General features: G+C 48.6%; 1 protein-coding gene across 2 annotated transcripts; it reads left to right on the top strand.

The window, feature by feature from the left end:
- Positions 1 to 4,399: 4,399 nt before the first annotated feature.
- On the top strand, positions 4,400 to 15,460 carry HYAL2 (hyaluronidase 2). 2 transcript variants are annotated; one of them, XM_083488736.1, is made up of 4 exons: positions 4,400 to 4,700; positions 6,781 to 7,762; positions 11,919 to 12,008; positions 13,993 to 15,460. In XM_083488736.1, exons 2-4 carry the CDS (start codon positions 6,836 to 6,838, stop codon positions 14,395 to 14,397), a joined length of 1,422 nt encoding a protein of 473 aa, XP_083344862.1. In that variant the 5' UTR covers positions 4,400 to 4,700; positions 6,781 to 6,835; the 3' UTR covers positions 14,398 to 15,460. The 2 variants fall into 2 exon arrangements, with proteins under 2 accessions (XP_083344862.1, XP_083344863.1); XM_083488737.1 differs by having other exon boundaries at positions 4,596 to 4,860.
- The last annotated feature ends 484 nt before the right edge of the window (positions 15,461 to 15,944 follow it).

Genomic DNA, 15,944 nt, shown 5'->3' with positions numbered 1-15,944 from the left:
GCTGGTCCTTTATCTTGTCCTGTTGTTCCTGCTGATCCGGCTGTTGTGCCTGAAATTGAACCTCTTTTCTTTACCTGTTGCTGCTGCAGCTGTTGTTGTTGTTGATGTTGCTTGGTCTTGGCTCTTGTGACTATCTCTTCTTGTGAGCCACTCATGTCAAGGTCAATTCCCACGGGATTTGTTCTCCCTTGGAAAATTCCACTATCAGGCTGTGCTGAACTTTACTTTATCCTCTAGAGGGAGCAAATCAAAATGGCCATAGAGCAAAATTCCAAATACAAAAACAAGGGGAATTGTCCAGGATATAAAACAAAAGATTTACACAGTCAAAGTCAGTATTGCTAGAAACTTGTTACTTTAAACTGCCACAGTTGTCCAATTTATACTATTTCTTCTTGTATTACACAGTAACCAGGCACTGTGGAAACTTTGTATCAAAGTATCGCTTCACAGGAAAAAGTCAGTTCAGTGTGCTAAAAAGGCAGACCGTTTCTTACTTTCAGATAGGTGAGACGGCAGAGGTTTTTTTCTTCCAATATTTCATGCAGTTATTAATCCAATTCACCTCCCCTCTGCCCTGCTAGCTAGAGGGGAGATCAAAGGTCCAAATGTCCGGTTTAGCTGATTAAAAAGCGGGTCTAAACGGATGCAAGTTTAAAGTTCCGTTGCTTTCGCTTTCATGCAGTCGGGGGGAGGCAGACTTCCTTTGTTTAGATCTCCCCCGTTTTTAGTCCAATTTTCAAAATTTAAAGGGTCCCGATTATTTTTCAGCTCTTACTCACGGGAATTCAGTCCAAATTTTCTTTTCAGGAAGGAATCGGCGCTCTCCGCTTATGGCGACGCGGCTTCACTTCGCAGGCTGGGTAGCGACTCTCAGCACCGCGCTCTCTCCCGATGTCGATCCGTAGCCTTTAAAAAGGCTCTTTCACGGTACCGGGGGGCGCAAAGGTGCCCACCGAGTCTCCTTGTTCTCAGGCTTCAGCGCCTGGGATTTTAGGGGTCCCCCGCTTGCCGTAGCGGGTAAGACCCGAACTTGCGAAGCAGTCCTTCTCCGGAGCTCGGAGCTAGGACCGCCATTAAGCGCTGGCACCGACCGGAAGTCCCACATACCCTTACAGTCCATTGCCTCACACCACTGAGCAAATACTATATTGGGAATCAGGATGTGTCTTGCTTGATCTTTCAGCCCAACAACCATTTAAGAAAGCCCATGGTTACCACAAAGGTCACAAAGTCACAAACTGGCCCAATAGCAACATTTGTGTAGATGTTAAAGTCACCCAGAACTATTGGCCATGGTAGAGGCCTCCTCTGCCAGTTTGCTCAGGAAGCCTGTTAGGAAGCAAGATGATTGACACAGCAGCAGAAGCTGCACAAGACCAGGACACTCAGCAGATAAGCAACCTAAAGCAGTGGAGATGTCAGAAAAAGGGCATAGAGACCAGCCATTTCCCCAGATGATCATCAGCCTCTCCACTTAAACTGTAGCTCACCCTGCTCACAACCACCAAAACTGAGGTAGTATCATAGTAGCTCCCTGCCACATACCCACCCAAGACATATCTTCACACCATCACCCAATTAAAGTGTGTGCAGCAAGGGATTAGGGTCAAAGATAGCAAATGAAGGACCAGTAGTAACAAACATGACCCACACTGCAAGCCAGAATCTGTTTTCCATACCCACTCAGGGGAACCCCAACAGAACCAGGCTTACCTTCACTCAGGCCACAGGCCTGTTTCTCCCACAGGACCTGGCCACTGGCCAATAATTCCTATTCCTAACTGACAGTGTCCTTTATCACTTCCCAAGGTAGCAATCCTGCTTTATGTTGTTACTTCAGGATTAACCCCACCACACACAGCCTCGTCAGTACTTATGAGTCAAACCTGAGATACGTTCTGGGTCCACCATCACGCTCCCAGCTGTAATCACTCATTCAACACAGTGGGTTCCACAAAAATACTCATCCTGCAAGCAGATTAAAAGAAAAACAAAAACAAAACCCCTACACACCTAGTCATACTATCAACTTGAAGCAGTCAGATAATGAACACTCTTACTGGCCAGGAAGAGAAGAGTAGATAAGGCACAGGATGGTGCCAGCCACCAGGCTGCTCAGTCCTTCTCTGGTCCACACTCCCAGATGTTAATATTTGTGCCAGTAAAAAACCAGTCAACACACTGGGAGCACAGAATGCTCTTGGGTCTGATCAGGCTGGTGTCACTTGCAGCATTTTTCCTGGGCTTCCAAAATGAGACACTCTCCATTGACTTCTGGGTATGCTTCCTGGTGAAGTGTGTGTTCTGGTGACAGCATGTGGGGAAAGGAGCCAAACTTCATTGTTGAACAAAACCCAACTATTTGGCATCTTAGCTCTCAAGAGCTGCATTTTCTCCCAATTTCTAGTGGCACTTTGGAAACGCTCCAGAGCACTGGCCAGTAGGGATGTGCTAATTGTTTGCAATGGCAGCATCCTGCATTGGCATGATGCCCCCTGTTGCCAGGATACTGGGAGCCACCCAGCGAGGCCGACAGGCACATTCCTGGGAAGAAGACTCTCCTTCACAAGACAATGGCTGTTCAGTGAAAGGCAGATTGCTCCTGCGGCAGATGCTTATCTGCAGTCTATAATCAAATGACTGCTCTGAGGGATTCCAAGCTCTGGACATAACAACCGCTTTGTGGTCTTGATAATAGAGCCAGTGCTCCCAAGTCAATCCTTATACCAATTGCCACTGAGAGGGATGGTGTGGGAAGGGGGGTGCCCACAAGTTGTTTGGCCTTCAGAAATTCTTGTTTGGGGCAAAAGCTCTGATAGAACAGTTGTAGCTCAAGGCTCCTTGGGAGGCCAGAAATAGAACTTCATTAACTATGAACCCCAGAATTTTGGATTAATGAAGCTCAGTAATAGCCAGCCAGGAGTCTCCATTACCCTCCTTTACAGTTTCTCCTTCTCAGGAAGTTTTCTCATGAACTCCAGTCCTATCCCACCTCCATTTCATTATCGCGGCGGTTTTGGGGAAGGGCTGAGGCTTAATTGTCTATGCCAAGCCATGCAAACAGGAAAGATGGTTTAAAACAAACAAACAATTTTGATCATATAAAATACTGTCCCTTGCCATTGTTCTGAAACTACATAGAAAGAAAGAAAAACACTTTATTCAGCAGAGAAAGTAAGGCAGAAATGAACAGGGACTCTGATGGGATGGAATAAAGGGGGCAGCTTCAGGAGATATTGGTGGGCACATAGATAAAATGAAGAAAGCACTGGTTGCCTACAACATTCCCAGCACTTAATTGCTAAAAAGAGGGGTGATGGGGTTCAGGCCTGCCTAGAATTAGTGTGGCACAATTCCTGCAAGCAAGCTCAGAATCAGAAAAGTCCCCAACTCAAATCTCTCCTCCCCAAGACCATCTCTCAGTCTCTTCAGTCTGTGATATGCAAAAATGAGGATAATACTGTATAACAGATGTACCTTGCCGGGCTGCTGTACACACGATGTATGTAAAGCTTGCTGCACTCTAAACCTTTCATGTAAGTGTATATGATATGAACCAGGGGCAGCCAACATGGTGCTCTCCCGACGTTGGACTACAACTCCTGCCATGCCTGATCATTGGCCGCACGAACTTGCCGAATCTGATGGGAGTTGTAGTCCAACAACATATCAAGGGCACTATGCTGGCTGAGCTTGATATAAATTGTTGCACCCTTTGATCGAGGAGCTTAATTTTCTAATGATATGCACGGTGTGGGGTTGCTGTGAGTGTGTTGAGTTTTGAAGGAAGGGCACTCTGCGCATGCCAAGGGGCACTCCTCCCAGGTTTCTGGTACTGTGCTGGAAATGAATTCCAGGGCTGAGCCCTGGCAATTTCTACTTTGAATAAAGTCCCAAGCATAGGTGCCAACTCCCAGGGGCCCTGGGTGGATGCCTGAGTACCCACAAAATTCCCCATGAAGGGGCTCGGCACCCACAAATTTCAGTGCCAGGGCCATGCACACTGCATGGCACCCATGCCCTGGGCACCCTCAGTCGCGGAGCCAAGTTGGCCTTCCTTATCCCGAGTGAGCAACCCCTTGCGAAGAAGAGCTCTGAGTGGCTGGCAACTCAAGCCCCACTCCTCCATAAACCCATCGCCTTTTCCTGTAGAGGCTGGGGGTGGCCGGTGGGGGGGGGTGACTGCAACCGCCTTTGCTCACCGGGGTCTGCGAACTTGCTGGCACCTCGCCTACTACCATATTACATTCCACCCGACTGCCGAGATGTTCGCTTCCCTTTAAGAGGCAAAGCCACACTTGGCATACGGAAAGCAGCTGGATTGTACCAAGTGGCTCCGCTAGGCGGGGGAGCACTCACACCGCACAGTACTGAGGGGGCGGCGGAAACAACGCCATTTGCACACGAGCGTTGCAAAACCAAAGTGTGCAAGGATATCAGCTCTCAAACGTCTTTCTCGGCTCTTGCTGCTCGCGCAAAAGTCCGCAGAAGGCTTGTTCCATGGTGTGCCCCTTCTCCCCCTTTCCTGAAATCGGCAATGGGCTGTCCCTCGCTCTGATCTTTTAAGGGAGAAGCGGACTTGCCGGAGAAGCGGGTGGGTGGTACTGGGCTCATGTGCCCTTTAAGTAGAGGCTGCTCTGCGCCCAGGAGGATATATTGCTTAAGCTGGCAAGGGGGGTGATAAGTTAAGTACCCAGGTGAGTTCGCACAGCGGGGGACCCAGAGAGCTTCCCCGCCCCCAGCCCCAGGACCGTAGGACAATGGAGATGCGGTTCGAGGAGCCCTCAGGGCTGGCTTAGAGTTGGCTGGCAAGGAGTGTCTGAAGTTGAGCAGGGAATCGGAGAGGAGGAGAAGGAGGTGTGTGTGTGTGTTTAGTGTGGTTTTTCCTAAAGTACTTTCTTTCTGCTTAGCTGTTCCTCTCTCGGGTCCCCTAGCGCATCTGTGCAGGGGCAAGTTTTTCTGCAAGACTGCAGATCGCTTTCCCTGCTTGGTTTGGCAAGCCTCCTAGTTGATGAAATGCCCTTTTGAGGAAGCCGAGCCAGTGAATGGAAAATATCTTTTTCTCTCTCGCTTGAACTTATTTCTTCCGGCCCCTTCCTATGTGCACCGCTTGAATATTTTGTGGCGAGTGATTCTGGTTTGCATTTTGGCTGAACATCACGGTTTCAAGCTACTTGCTTTTTAGTGGGCAGATTTTTTTGCTGGAAAGATCACGCTCGCTCGGAACTCGGAATATTTGACTTGGTGTTTGCGTTAGCACGTGGAAGTGCTCTTCCATCTGTTCTGCTGACCCGGCTTCAGTAACTACTTGGGTCTTGATTTTCTTTTCTTTTCTAGCTAAGTTTTTCCACTTTTTGCTGCTGCCTGTTCTTCTAGCGTTGTCCGATTGCTGCAGTAACAGTCTTTGAAACGGTTTCTTCTTCTTTTCTTCCAAAAGTGACTCTGTTAGTTCAGTTGCTGAAATCCACATTTCCCCACAACTCTTTCCTCTCAAATGCTATTTGATAGGGATTCTTTCTTTCTAACCAAATAGTTCACCTTGTGAACTTTTCTGTGGGGGGGGGGGACCCCCAGAACTTTAGAAGCTATGTTGTTTCTCATCAGGAAGATGTTAAGAGTGTATAATGGGGAAGCAAAATTTTGCAAACAGAGGATGACTTTCTTTTAAAAAAAATATTAAAATGGTGTTGATTTTGTTGATGTGTTGAAAGGGACAATACTGAATTTCATGTTAGGAAGGTAGGCATTTTGGTATAAATTTAAGAAAGTGTTCTGATATTGGAGGACCATCCTTTGCTGGGGAAGGCTTTAAATGCAGTTCTTTCAAAGTAGCTCTTGGACTCTCTTTCAGCAGTAGTGATAAGGGTCATCAAAGCTGAGGTCTCACTTGCTTGGCTTCCTTAGTGAAAAGCTTCTGCTGCCAGGGTTGGGATGGGCTAACTTCTCTGTTTACTTGCCCCATTTTCCTCCTGAGGCCAATGGTGCTTTTGTACAATCTGTATGCTTGTATAATGGCCCTTTCTCCCTCTAGGTCCACCAGTTAGTCTAGGGTTATGCTGATGACGGGCCTTCAGGGAAAAGAAAGCAGGAAGGTTCTCCTTAAGAACTGCCCTGTCTAGGAAGTATCTCTCAGTGCTGGCAGGCCTGAAGCCACTAAATAAACAGGCGGCTGGTTTTCTGGACACATGTGTCCCTGCATGCTGATTCTTGAGGCTCTGAGAACCTCTCTGCCAGGTTTTGCTCTGCTCTCCGCTGCTGTTTATTTGATTGTGCCTGCCATGCTTTTGCTAGACTCTGTAGACTTTTCCAACTCTCAGTCCTGTAGCAGATGGTGGGTTACGCCAGATTGCAGACGGAGCTCTGGGAACTGGTACGAAAGTTGGAAAATAAAAGCATGTTGCCTGTTGAGATGCCACAGGTTTTTTTTTAAAGTAGGTTGGGATCATAACAATAATAGCTAAATTCTGAACACTGCCACAGTCATTGTATACCGGATTAGGCCAGCTCTCTGGTGTGTGTGTGTGTGTGTTTCAATTCCCAATTAGCTCCCACCTTCTGAGTACGATAAAAACTAGTGGAGGGAGGAGTTTTACTGATAGAGATAAAAGTTCTGGTTGAGGAATTTTTTCCTTTGTTTCCAAAGAAGCATTTCAAATGGCCGCCTTTAGCTTATCCTGTTGTACCAAGGAGCTTGCGCGTGGTCAAAAAGTGTAATTCTTTTTCCTTACTTTAGCATAACCACACATTTCTCTGCTCTTCTTGTGTCTTCTTTTGCAGGCCTTTGCTCTGCCTGTAACCTGCCACCACCTTGTCCCCAAACCACTTGGAGAGGATGCAGGGAAGCTCTGTGCTGGAAGTGACTTGGTTTGTGTTCCTGGTTGTGGCTGGCGCCCCTGGGCAGGACGAAGAGAAGCCCGCCTTCACCCCCATTCTCACCCGCAGGCCTTTCATTGTTGCTTGGAATGCGCCAACCGAGGAATGCAAGCCTCGCTATGGTGTCCAGCCAGATCTCAGCATCTTTGACGTTCATGCCTCGACCAATGAACTTTTTGTGGACCAGAACTTGACCATTTTCTATAAAGAGCGCCTGGGCCTCTATCCCTACTATGATGGGGGGAAGGCTGTGAATGGGGGTGTCCCCCAAAACAGCAATTTACAGCAGCATCGGAACCAACTGGAATCTAGTATTAGGAAATACATCCGCACTGAGACAAAGGAGGGGTTGGCTGTGATCGACTGGGAAGAGTGGAGACCCATCTGGGTCCGGAACTGGCAGTCGAAAGACATCTACCGCAATGTCTCCCGTTTACTTGTGAAGGCTCGGCAGCCTCACCTGCTGGAGGACCAGGTGAAGAAGGAGGCTCAGTATGAATTTGAGTCGTATGCCCGTGAGTTTATGAGCGAGACCTTGAGATACGCCAAGTACTATCGCCCCCGGCAGCTGTGGGGCTTCTACCTCTTCCCCGACTGCTACAACCACGACTACAGTAAGAACCAGGACAGCTACACAGGGTGCTGCCCAGATGTGGAGAAGTCACGCAACGACCATCTTTTCTGGCTTTGGAAGGAGAGCACTGCCCTTTACCCTTCCATCTACCTGGAGCAGGTGCTGGCTAACCACACAAATGGCCGCAAGTTTGTGAGGTCTCGGGTAGGAGAGGCCCTTCGCATCTCCCAGCAGCACCATGATAACTATAGCCTACCGGTCTTTGTCTACACCAGGCCCACCTATATACGCACACAGAATGTCCTAAGCGAGGTAAGAAAGCCTTTCCTATCTGGCAAATGTTACTCTGTTGGAATTGGGAAGTAGCCAAGAATCCAGGGCCATTGGGGTTGGATTTCTGTCCCATGTAGAGGAGCAGTCTGAAGGACAGGTCAGCCCAGCTTGTGATCCACCCTCCCAAAAGGTAATCCACCAGCAATGTATGGCACTCTCCAGGGGTGTAATAAACTTTCTGGTGTGCTGTCTGCCTGAGACTGAAACAATGGGGCTAGGGTGGGAGGCTACTTGGCACTTAGCTGGCCACCAATACCTAGCTGGTGAGCTGCTTTTGCCTTCCTGGGTCAAACGTTGTTCAGACCTGTTATAGCAATAACTGAGATGCATTAGTTTGTGGTAATAACTGATAAGCATGATCAGATAAAGGCTGCTTATCAGAAGCTTTAATTAGGTCTCCAACCAAAGTTTTGTGGGCTGCGACTGCTCCCAGGAAGCATCTGTGAGCTGTGGTTCCTGTGGATTTGCTGTACAATGGGAGGTGGGAAAGGACTTCTCCTTTATCTTGGTCCTAAGCAAATTGACTTGATGTGTAATGGAAACTTAAGAAGTCTAGGGTGGGGCTGAGGAGGGAAGGAGGCAGCTGCTTCTGTCTGTCTCCCTCATCAGTTGTATGGCTGTGGCAGCACTGCTGCAAGAAAGTGCTGTTCTTTATGGGCATTTAATTCTCCTAGAAAGAATCATTAGTCTGGCATTTTGCCAAGGGCTTTCCTAAAGAATAGGGAGCCATTGGGGACCACTGAGCTGGAGAAGTCGGAAGTTGCACTCCAAATTGTTCCTGTGGGTGGGCTTAGTTCTGGCGCACTGAAGCACACAGGGTTGGTAAGGGGATGTAGTCTATTGACCCAAGTTCTGTTGGCTTGAAGAGCATCCAGGCATGCCAACTTCAGAGTAGTCCTTTGCCATGGTGCCACAGCCTTTGGAGTGTAGATCTGTGCTGAAAGCCAAGCTGCATTGCTTCTGCTTCCTGCAGTTTCCCAAGGTAACTTCTGAGGCTACCAGGCACTGTAAGAAGCAGCAGGATCATGCAGATGCCCCCAAGGTCTGAGCACCACTGAGGCTAGTAGTGTCAGGATTGATGTGACTGGCTTGTCCATAGGCAAAAATGTGCTATCTTCTGTCTTCTGCCTTGGCCCACACAACTTGGGAGTGAAAGCTTTCTGGGATAGTTGGTCCCTGTAACTGTATCGTAATCTGTAATCTATTGCAGTATGATTTCTGTTTCCCTCATATAGGAAAAAACTTCCCTATCCTAGCTGGACCTACAGGAAGCAGCAGGCAGCAATGTAGTGTTAGTGATGTGGGGCCTTGGGGTGGGGGGAATCAAAGGCTCATTACTGTTTCTGCAGCAGAGTCTCCAGTGACCTTAAGCCACATGATCAGCATGAAAGGGAAGCTTTTTTAGCCACTATGCTCCAAAGCTAAGCATTGTACAACAGGGGTCAGCAAACTTTTTCAGCAGGGGGCTGGTCCACTGTCCCTCAGACCTTGTGGGGGGTTGGACTATATTTGGGGGGGGGGGGGAAATAATGAACGAATTCCTATGCCCCACAAATAACCCAAAGATGCATTTTAAATAAAAGGATGCATTCTACTCATGTAAAAACATGCTGATTCCCGGGCCATCCGTGGGCTATATTTAGAAGGCAATTGGGCCGGATCCGGCCCCCAGGCCTTAGTTTGTCTACCCATGGTGTACAAGTTATGTTACATGTAATGAGACATTATGAAAAACACAACATAAGTTACTCTGAAAGATATTGGGGCACTCCAAATCATTTCCCAAGTATGTGTACAGAAAACAGTAGATTTAGCTGGAAAGTGTTTTATTGCAGCACATCCCCAGTTATTGTTATTTTATCATTATAAGATTGTTGTATAATCTTAGAAGGTGTGTGGCTGGGACTACCATAAAGAGACCCGTCACTTCTGAGTTTGCTACTTACAATAGGAAACGCATTTAAGCTTCAGGGTGGGGGATTTCCTTCCAGAGTTTCTGACCTTGCACATCACTGGGCTCTGTAATGAGTTTTAAGACTGGACTGCTTCTATCTTGCCTTGGCTGGGGTGGGGGAAGTTTCCAAAACAGAATTTTCAGCTGCACTTACACAACTGGACTTCAGCAATCAGGAGTGCCAGCTTGGCCCCGCAACTGTGGGTGCCCGGGGCCATGGGTGCCATGCAATGTGCATGGCCCTGGCATTCAAATTTGTGGGTACCCGGCCCCTTCAAGGGGAATTTTGTGGGTACTCGGGCACCCAGGGCCCCAGAGAGTTGGCACCTATGTCAGCAGTTGCACCTTGCAGATCCGCTGTTTGGAGAAGCAGAGGTGGGCATGATACCTGCATGCACCTTGGGTCTTTCTCTCTTTGAGATCCTAACTTGGTTTCATGCTCTACCTCTAACCAAAGGCAAGAGCAACTTTACAGCTGAGCATTTTGGAAAAAAATAATAATCTGTGGCCAGTGGTGAGTTCTAGAGCCTCAAAAATGCAACCCTTGCTCGTTATGTGGCTGACTTTGCCCATGGATAGAGTGGAAGTTAGTGAATGGAGGTTTTTATCCCTGCTACTTAGGAATCATTCAGATTAACTAGAGGGTGCTTTGAAAGTAAGCAGTGTAAGTGAAACGCTAATTAAAATGACAAACTTCAGACATGTTTAGGCAAGGGGTAGTAACGCCCAAGCTTTATATTTTTAAAAAGGAGTTGTTGCTCCTTCTTGCTTGGCAACAGTCATTGATAATAAAATGGCAGCTTTAACCACACATGCCTAACTATTCATCCATAGAATACAATTAGCAGTTCCACTCCTCACCCAACCCCTTCAGGTCTGAGGATGATCTCTGCATTTGGTGTAGCGTGATTTGTCCTGGTTGTCTGTACTCTACCGGAGGCATGTTCACACATCTGCCTGAAAATGTCGATGCTGAAAGTGAGGATGGGGACGAGCCCTGCCTCCAAGGACCTTGTGCATGTCTCACTGTGTCCTGATCTTGCCCATGTTGCATTGGGAAGTGCTCATTGAATGAAAGTAAATCCTTCATGTAATTGGGGCTGTGCTTTACCATTGTTCTGTCTACTATCAGACCATTGTTCAGTCTGGCTCAGTACTACCTTCATGAACTGGCAGCCGCTCTCCAGATTTTCGGGTGGCGGGGCATTCCCAATCCTTCGTGGAACTTTCTGGCCTACCAACACCAGGTGACACCTGTTTTGGTGTGTAGTGCATGTGCATTGACGGATGGCAAATGTAAGAGGTGGCGATGATTTTAACTTAAGATAATTTACCACCTTACACTCTTTCTGTATCTTCAGATTCTTGAGAGATTGCGTGTAGAAAGGTTTTGGCCCTGCCCACTGCAAGTGTGTGGCCCTAACAGATTACTTCCATGGAACACGGGTGGCACTGTAGTCTAAACCACTGAGCCTCTTGGGCTTGCCAGTCAGAAGGTTGGTGGTTCAAATCCCCGCAACGGGGTGAGCTCCTGGTGCAATGTCCCAGCTCCTGCCAACCTAGCCGTTTGAAAGCACACCAGTGTGAGTAGATAAATAGGTACTGCTGCAGCAGAAAGGTAAGCAGCGTTTCCATGCACCCTAGTTTTCGTTACAGTGTTCTGTTGCACCAGAAGCGGTTTAGTCATACTGGCCATATGACACGGAAAGCTGTCTGTGGTCAAACGCTGGCTCCCTCGGCCTGAATGTGAGATGAGCGCCGCAACCCCAAAGTTGCCTTTGACTGGACTTAACCGTCCAGGGGTTCTTTACCTTTTTACCTTTACCTTACTTCCATGGGAACGAAGCCTTCAAGGGCAGGGGGGCAGGCAGTCCCCCATCCATTTCCTCCACAGCACCAACAAGAAACTCCCTCCCACATGTTGGCCAGGCAAGGCTTTCACCTCTTTTCATCAATCTGAAATGTTGCTTTTATCTGACAGTGTGTATTTTGTGCGTATCTCTCCACCATAATGCTGAAACTGGTGTTAAAAGGCACCCCCTTTTACTATATAATAAGGAACAGTCATAATACAGCAACCGGAACAGCTTCTATCCATTCTTGAGCTAGAGAGTATCCTACTAATCTCCTAATATTCTGTATCTGTACTAACTGTGGAACTACCTGGATGTTTCTTTCCAGAAAGACTTGATCTCCACCATCGGGGAGAGTGCTGCTCTGGGGGTAGCTGGTACGATCTTCTGGGGAGATGCAGAGAACACTAAAAGTCGGGTATGTATGTTTCCGCACCAGCCCCAGAGAGACAAGCCTAGTTGGAGCTTCTTTCAGATAAAACGGCTCTTCGATCTTACTTCTGCCAAGAGCATGTCGGGTCCTGTCTTAATTCAGCAGGCAGCTCTCTTAGTGGAGCTACTTCTGCAATTTGTTCAGTTTAGCAGCTCAGCATCAGCGCAGCCTCTTTTTGGTGGGCTGTCGGGGGAAGAGGCATGTGTTGAAAAAGATACTGGCAACACCTGGAAGTTGCCGGAAAACCCTAGAAAGGCCCTCTAGGGAACACTGGTGGTCTCAGGCAGTGGCGTAGCGTGGGGGGTGCAGGGGGGGCTGGCTGCACCGGGCGCAACATCTGGGGGTTAGGGTTAGGGGGCGCAAATCCACGGGTTAGGGGGCGCAAATCCATGGGTTAGGGGGCGCAAATTACTTGCCTTGCCCCGGGTGCTGACAACCCACGCTACGCCACTGGCCTCAGGTGTGGGACAAATGGACTTTCTAGACATCTAACATACTACCACAGAGTAATAAGAGGCATGGCAAGACATGATAAATTTGACAGAATTTTGTTTCCCTCTAAGCTTTATTAATAGGTCAAGTGCAAATTGTAGTCCCCTGGCAACTCATGACTCCCAAGGGAGTGGCTATTTCATGTCTCTCTGAAAAGATCTAGCTTTTATTGTATTATGGCTGGTATTGTTTCTCTTTACTGCCATTGCTTTATTTTCAATCCCAGATCCGGTGTTGCCTGTTACATGCTGCACCATTTATTGTTTTAACCAATACATACATGCACATACATGCATAGATAGATAGATAGATAGATAGATAGATAGATAGATAGATAGATACTGTCAATCCAACGACCACCTGGTACTAGAGGGAGAAGGGTGGCTTTTGACTACTAATGGCGCTTTGCTTTGAGGGGTACAAAGACACTCTTCCTTGGAGCTTTGCTACTTTGTCCAAGGGGGCATGGTCCCCACCAAAGGCCTTCATAGCACTTCCTTGTATTGAATTCAACTAGTTGCCATTCCAGGGTTGATACCAAGCATATGCATCATTTCCTAAAGAGATGGAACCATAGAGAGATACTCCCTTTGGTGTCCAGAGTAAATAATGGGCAATAACTGCTTTCAGTGTAAATAGGAGAGATTGAGGCTGTACACAACTCGAGCCTTTCGGTCTTGAGGAAGGCCTCCTTGCGCTGTGAAAGTCCTAGCCTACACCCTAACAGCTGCGGGTAGCCATATTGAGCTGTCAACACTGCCTTTATAGTGGCCTTCAAGCACCGTGTTTAGCAAAGCAGTGCTGGGAACAGTTCTTCCAAGTTTCCTGCAAGGATGTGAAGCAACCGTACAGACTACTATGGGGATTGTGTCATCCGGATCTGATGTCTTAAGTCTTTTCAGTCATCCTATTGAAAGAGGGAAGTGATAAATTCCCATTACCAAATAGAGCCCCATCTGTTCATGCATTATTCATATGTAGGGCATGTCAGCAGAGGGGGCTGGGCTTTTGGCCTCCTCCATCGGACCTTCTTCCTCCATGACTGGATGTCCTGACTGCATGCAGCCCCTTTGCACAAGCAGGTGCTCATGCTCTGAATTTTCTCTGTAGACGAAGTCAGGTGCAAGCTGAGGTGGTTGTAGACCTGGGTTTCAGCACTTGGAAGCATGGGTCCGCACAGAAATGCTCCACACATAAGTAATGTATTATTAGGGTTTAGGAAAGGGAAAAATATTGACCAAGGCAGAAACCCTATGCATGCTTACCAAGAAGTAAGCTCCATGGAAATAAATGGAATTTACTCTCAGATATGAATTTTGACTCAGAAATCTAAACTGCTGGATTGCAGGATGGATGGATAGATGCTTCCATTGGACCTTCTTGCATCAGGGATTCAATAAGAGCGAAATCCCACCACCTGGCTGTAGCTGCTGGTCTCCCAGTTCCTGTTGCTAATTTTGAATCCTCTCCTCTGCAGGAAACGTGCCAGCTGATTAAAAACTACATAGAGGAAGGCCTTGGCCGTTACATCGTCAACGTGACCACAGCTGCAGAACTCTGCAGCCACACTCTGTGCAGCGGCCACGGGCGCTGCCGGCGCATTTTCAGCAACACTGACGTCTTCTTGCATCTCAACCCAGCCAGCTTCGAGATCCACCGCAACGCTCCCGGGCAGGGCAAGAGGCTGTTTGAGGCCACGGGGAACTTCTCTCAGGATGACACTGCCTTCCTCAAGGCCCACTTCCAGTGCCACTGTTACCAGGGATGGCACGGGAAAGGATGCAAGGAGCAGCTGAACCCTCCTGGGGGCGGCCCCTATCTTCGCAGTAACCTGGGACTCCAGTTGCTGATAACTCTCTGTCTGCTGGCCTGCTTGCACTAGGCTGCCTCCAACTGGAATCTCTGCGGCCGCAAACTAGTTCCTGGTGCAGCAGGCAGTGGTGATAGGTGGAAAGGGAGAAATAAGAGCCGCCAGCCTCTTGTTTTTATATATATATATTTCTTTAGCAGTGATGTAGCAGACCTACTATTTAAGAGACTGTCCTACCTCTCCCATCTGTGCCACTGGCCCTTTAAGGGGCAAAAAAGTGAAAAAGGACCTTCCCCCCACTGACAGTATTTCTGTGCACAGGCAGATGGGTGACTGGAGGCGAGGACTGGCAAAGGTAGGGGGCTGCCATGAGGCCTCGCCTCTCCTGCCTTTCCCTTGCTGTCCAGAAGTATCTCCGACACAGGAGTCGATTTGGTGCCTTGGGTTAGCTACCCAAACAGAAGCAGGAATTTGAGGGTGGGGAAAGTTGTCGAAGGGTAGCCTGGGGGAGGGAGGAATGGGTGCCCACATTCGGCATTCTTTTGGGAGAGGGTTAGGGAGAGGGGTGCTTGGCTCTTCTGTTGTAAGGAGGGAGGGGGGCACGGTTAGAACATGGGAGTCCTGGAGCCTGCTTAGGCCTCAGGAGAGGTGTGATGGGTTTGGTGGAGCTGCTGTAGTGAGGAGAAAATTGCTGCTGTTTAAAACATGCCTCTTTAGGATAGCCGATAGAGAAGGAGAGAAAGCATTGCCCAGCCAGTGGGGTTTAACCTAGAGAGTAGAAAAGGCTCTGGTGGCGAAAATGCCCTTTGCTGACCGACTGGGTGGGCGGGCAAACAACATTTGTATTGCTCTGAGAAGGGCAGCCATGGGGTGGGGGAGTGCCATGCCCCCGATCCGGGTGTGGCCGGTGCTGAGTTGGTGCCCTGCATCCGTTACAGGAAAACCAAAAAAGTTTTACCTCAGAATTAAAGACACACCGAGAAAACGTAATTGGCGTTCTGCATTGTGTGTTGGGAGCTTGCTTCGTTGCCCCGAGGGGCCCTTCATGCCATTCCTCCTTGCCAATAAGGAGGCTCCAGCTGTGAGTGGTATTTGCCTTCAGACCCCAATAAAACGTTGGCCGGCTTTTCATTAACACCTCCCCCCATCGTGTGTGGCTTTGTCCTTCTCATCACAGTATTGTGGCTCTGGCCAGTGCTGGTCATCCTCCTGTGACCATCCCTGAGTAGCTGCGCCTGAACCAGATCATTCTTACTTGTCTTAACAATTCCCTCAGCTCTTCCCGTTTCGGGTGCGGCCAGAGAGTCTGGAGACCCCCAATGAAAGAGGCCTGTTGCTGCTGCGGCTGCACCCCCTCTCCCCTTCTGCTGTTTGTACAGATGCCATCTGCCAGCCTCGCCTTCAGCTCTCCTTCCCAGTGTTGCTCTTTGTCTCTACTGGAGCAGCAAGGGGCTGCCTCTCCTTGTCCGGACTTCCTGCTCCTTGTAATTAAGTCAACGAGTTTTGGCTGGCAAAGCCAAGCAGTTGCCAAAGTGGAAGGAACACTGGGTGTCTCTGTCAGGGTCATGTGTCCTGCACAGGAGAGGGCGAGGCTGCAGGCAGGGGCGGGGCCTGACTGC

The sequence above is a fragment of the Podarcis liolepis genome, assembly GCF_965112155.1.
Source record: "Podarcis liolepis genome assembly, chromosome: 2".
Taxonomy (NCBI): Eukaryota; Metazoa; Chordata; class Lepidosauria; order Squamata; family Lacertidae; genus Podarcis; species Podarcis liolepis.
The sequence above is the reverse complement of the archived record's forward strand: the minus strand, read 5'-3'. Positions and strand labels throughout refer to the sequence as shown.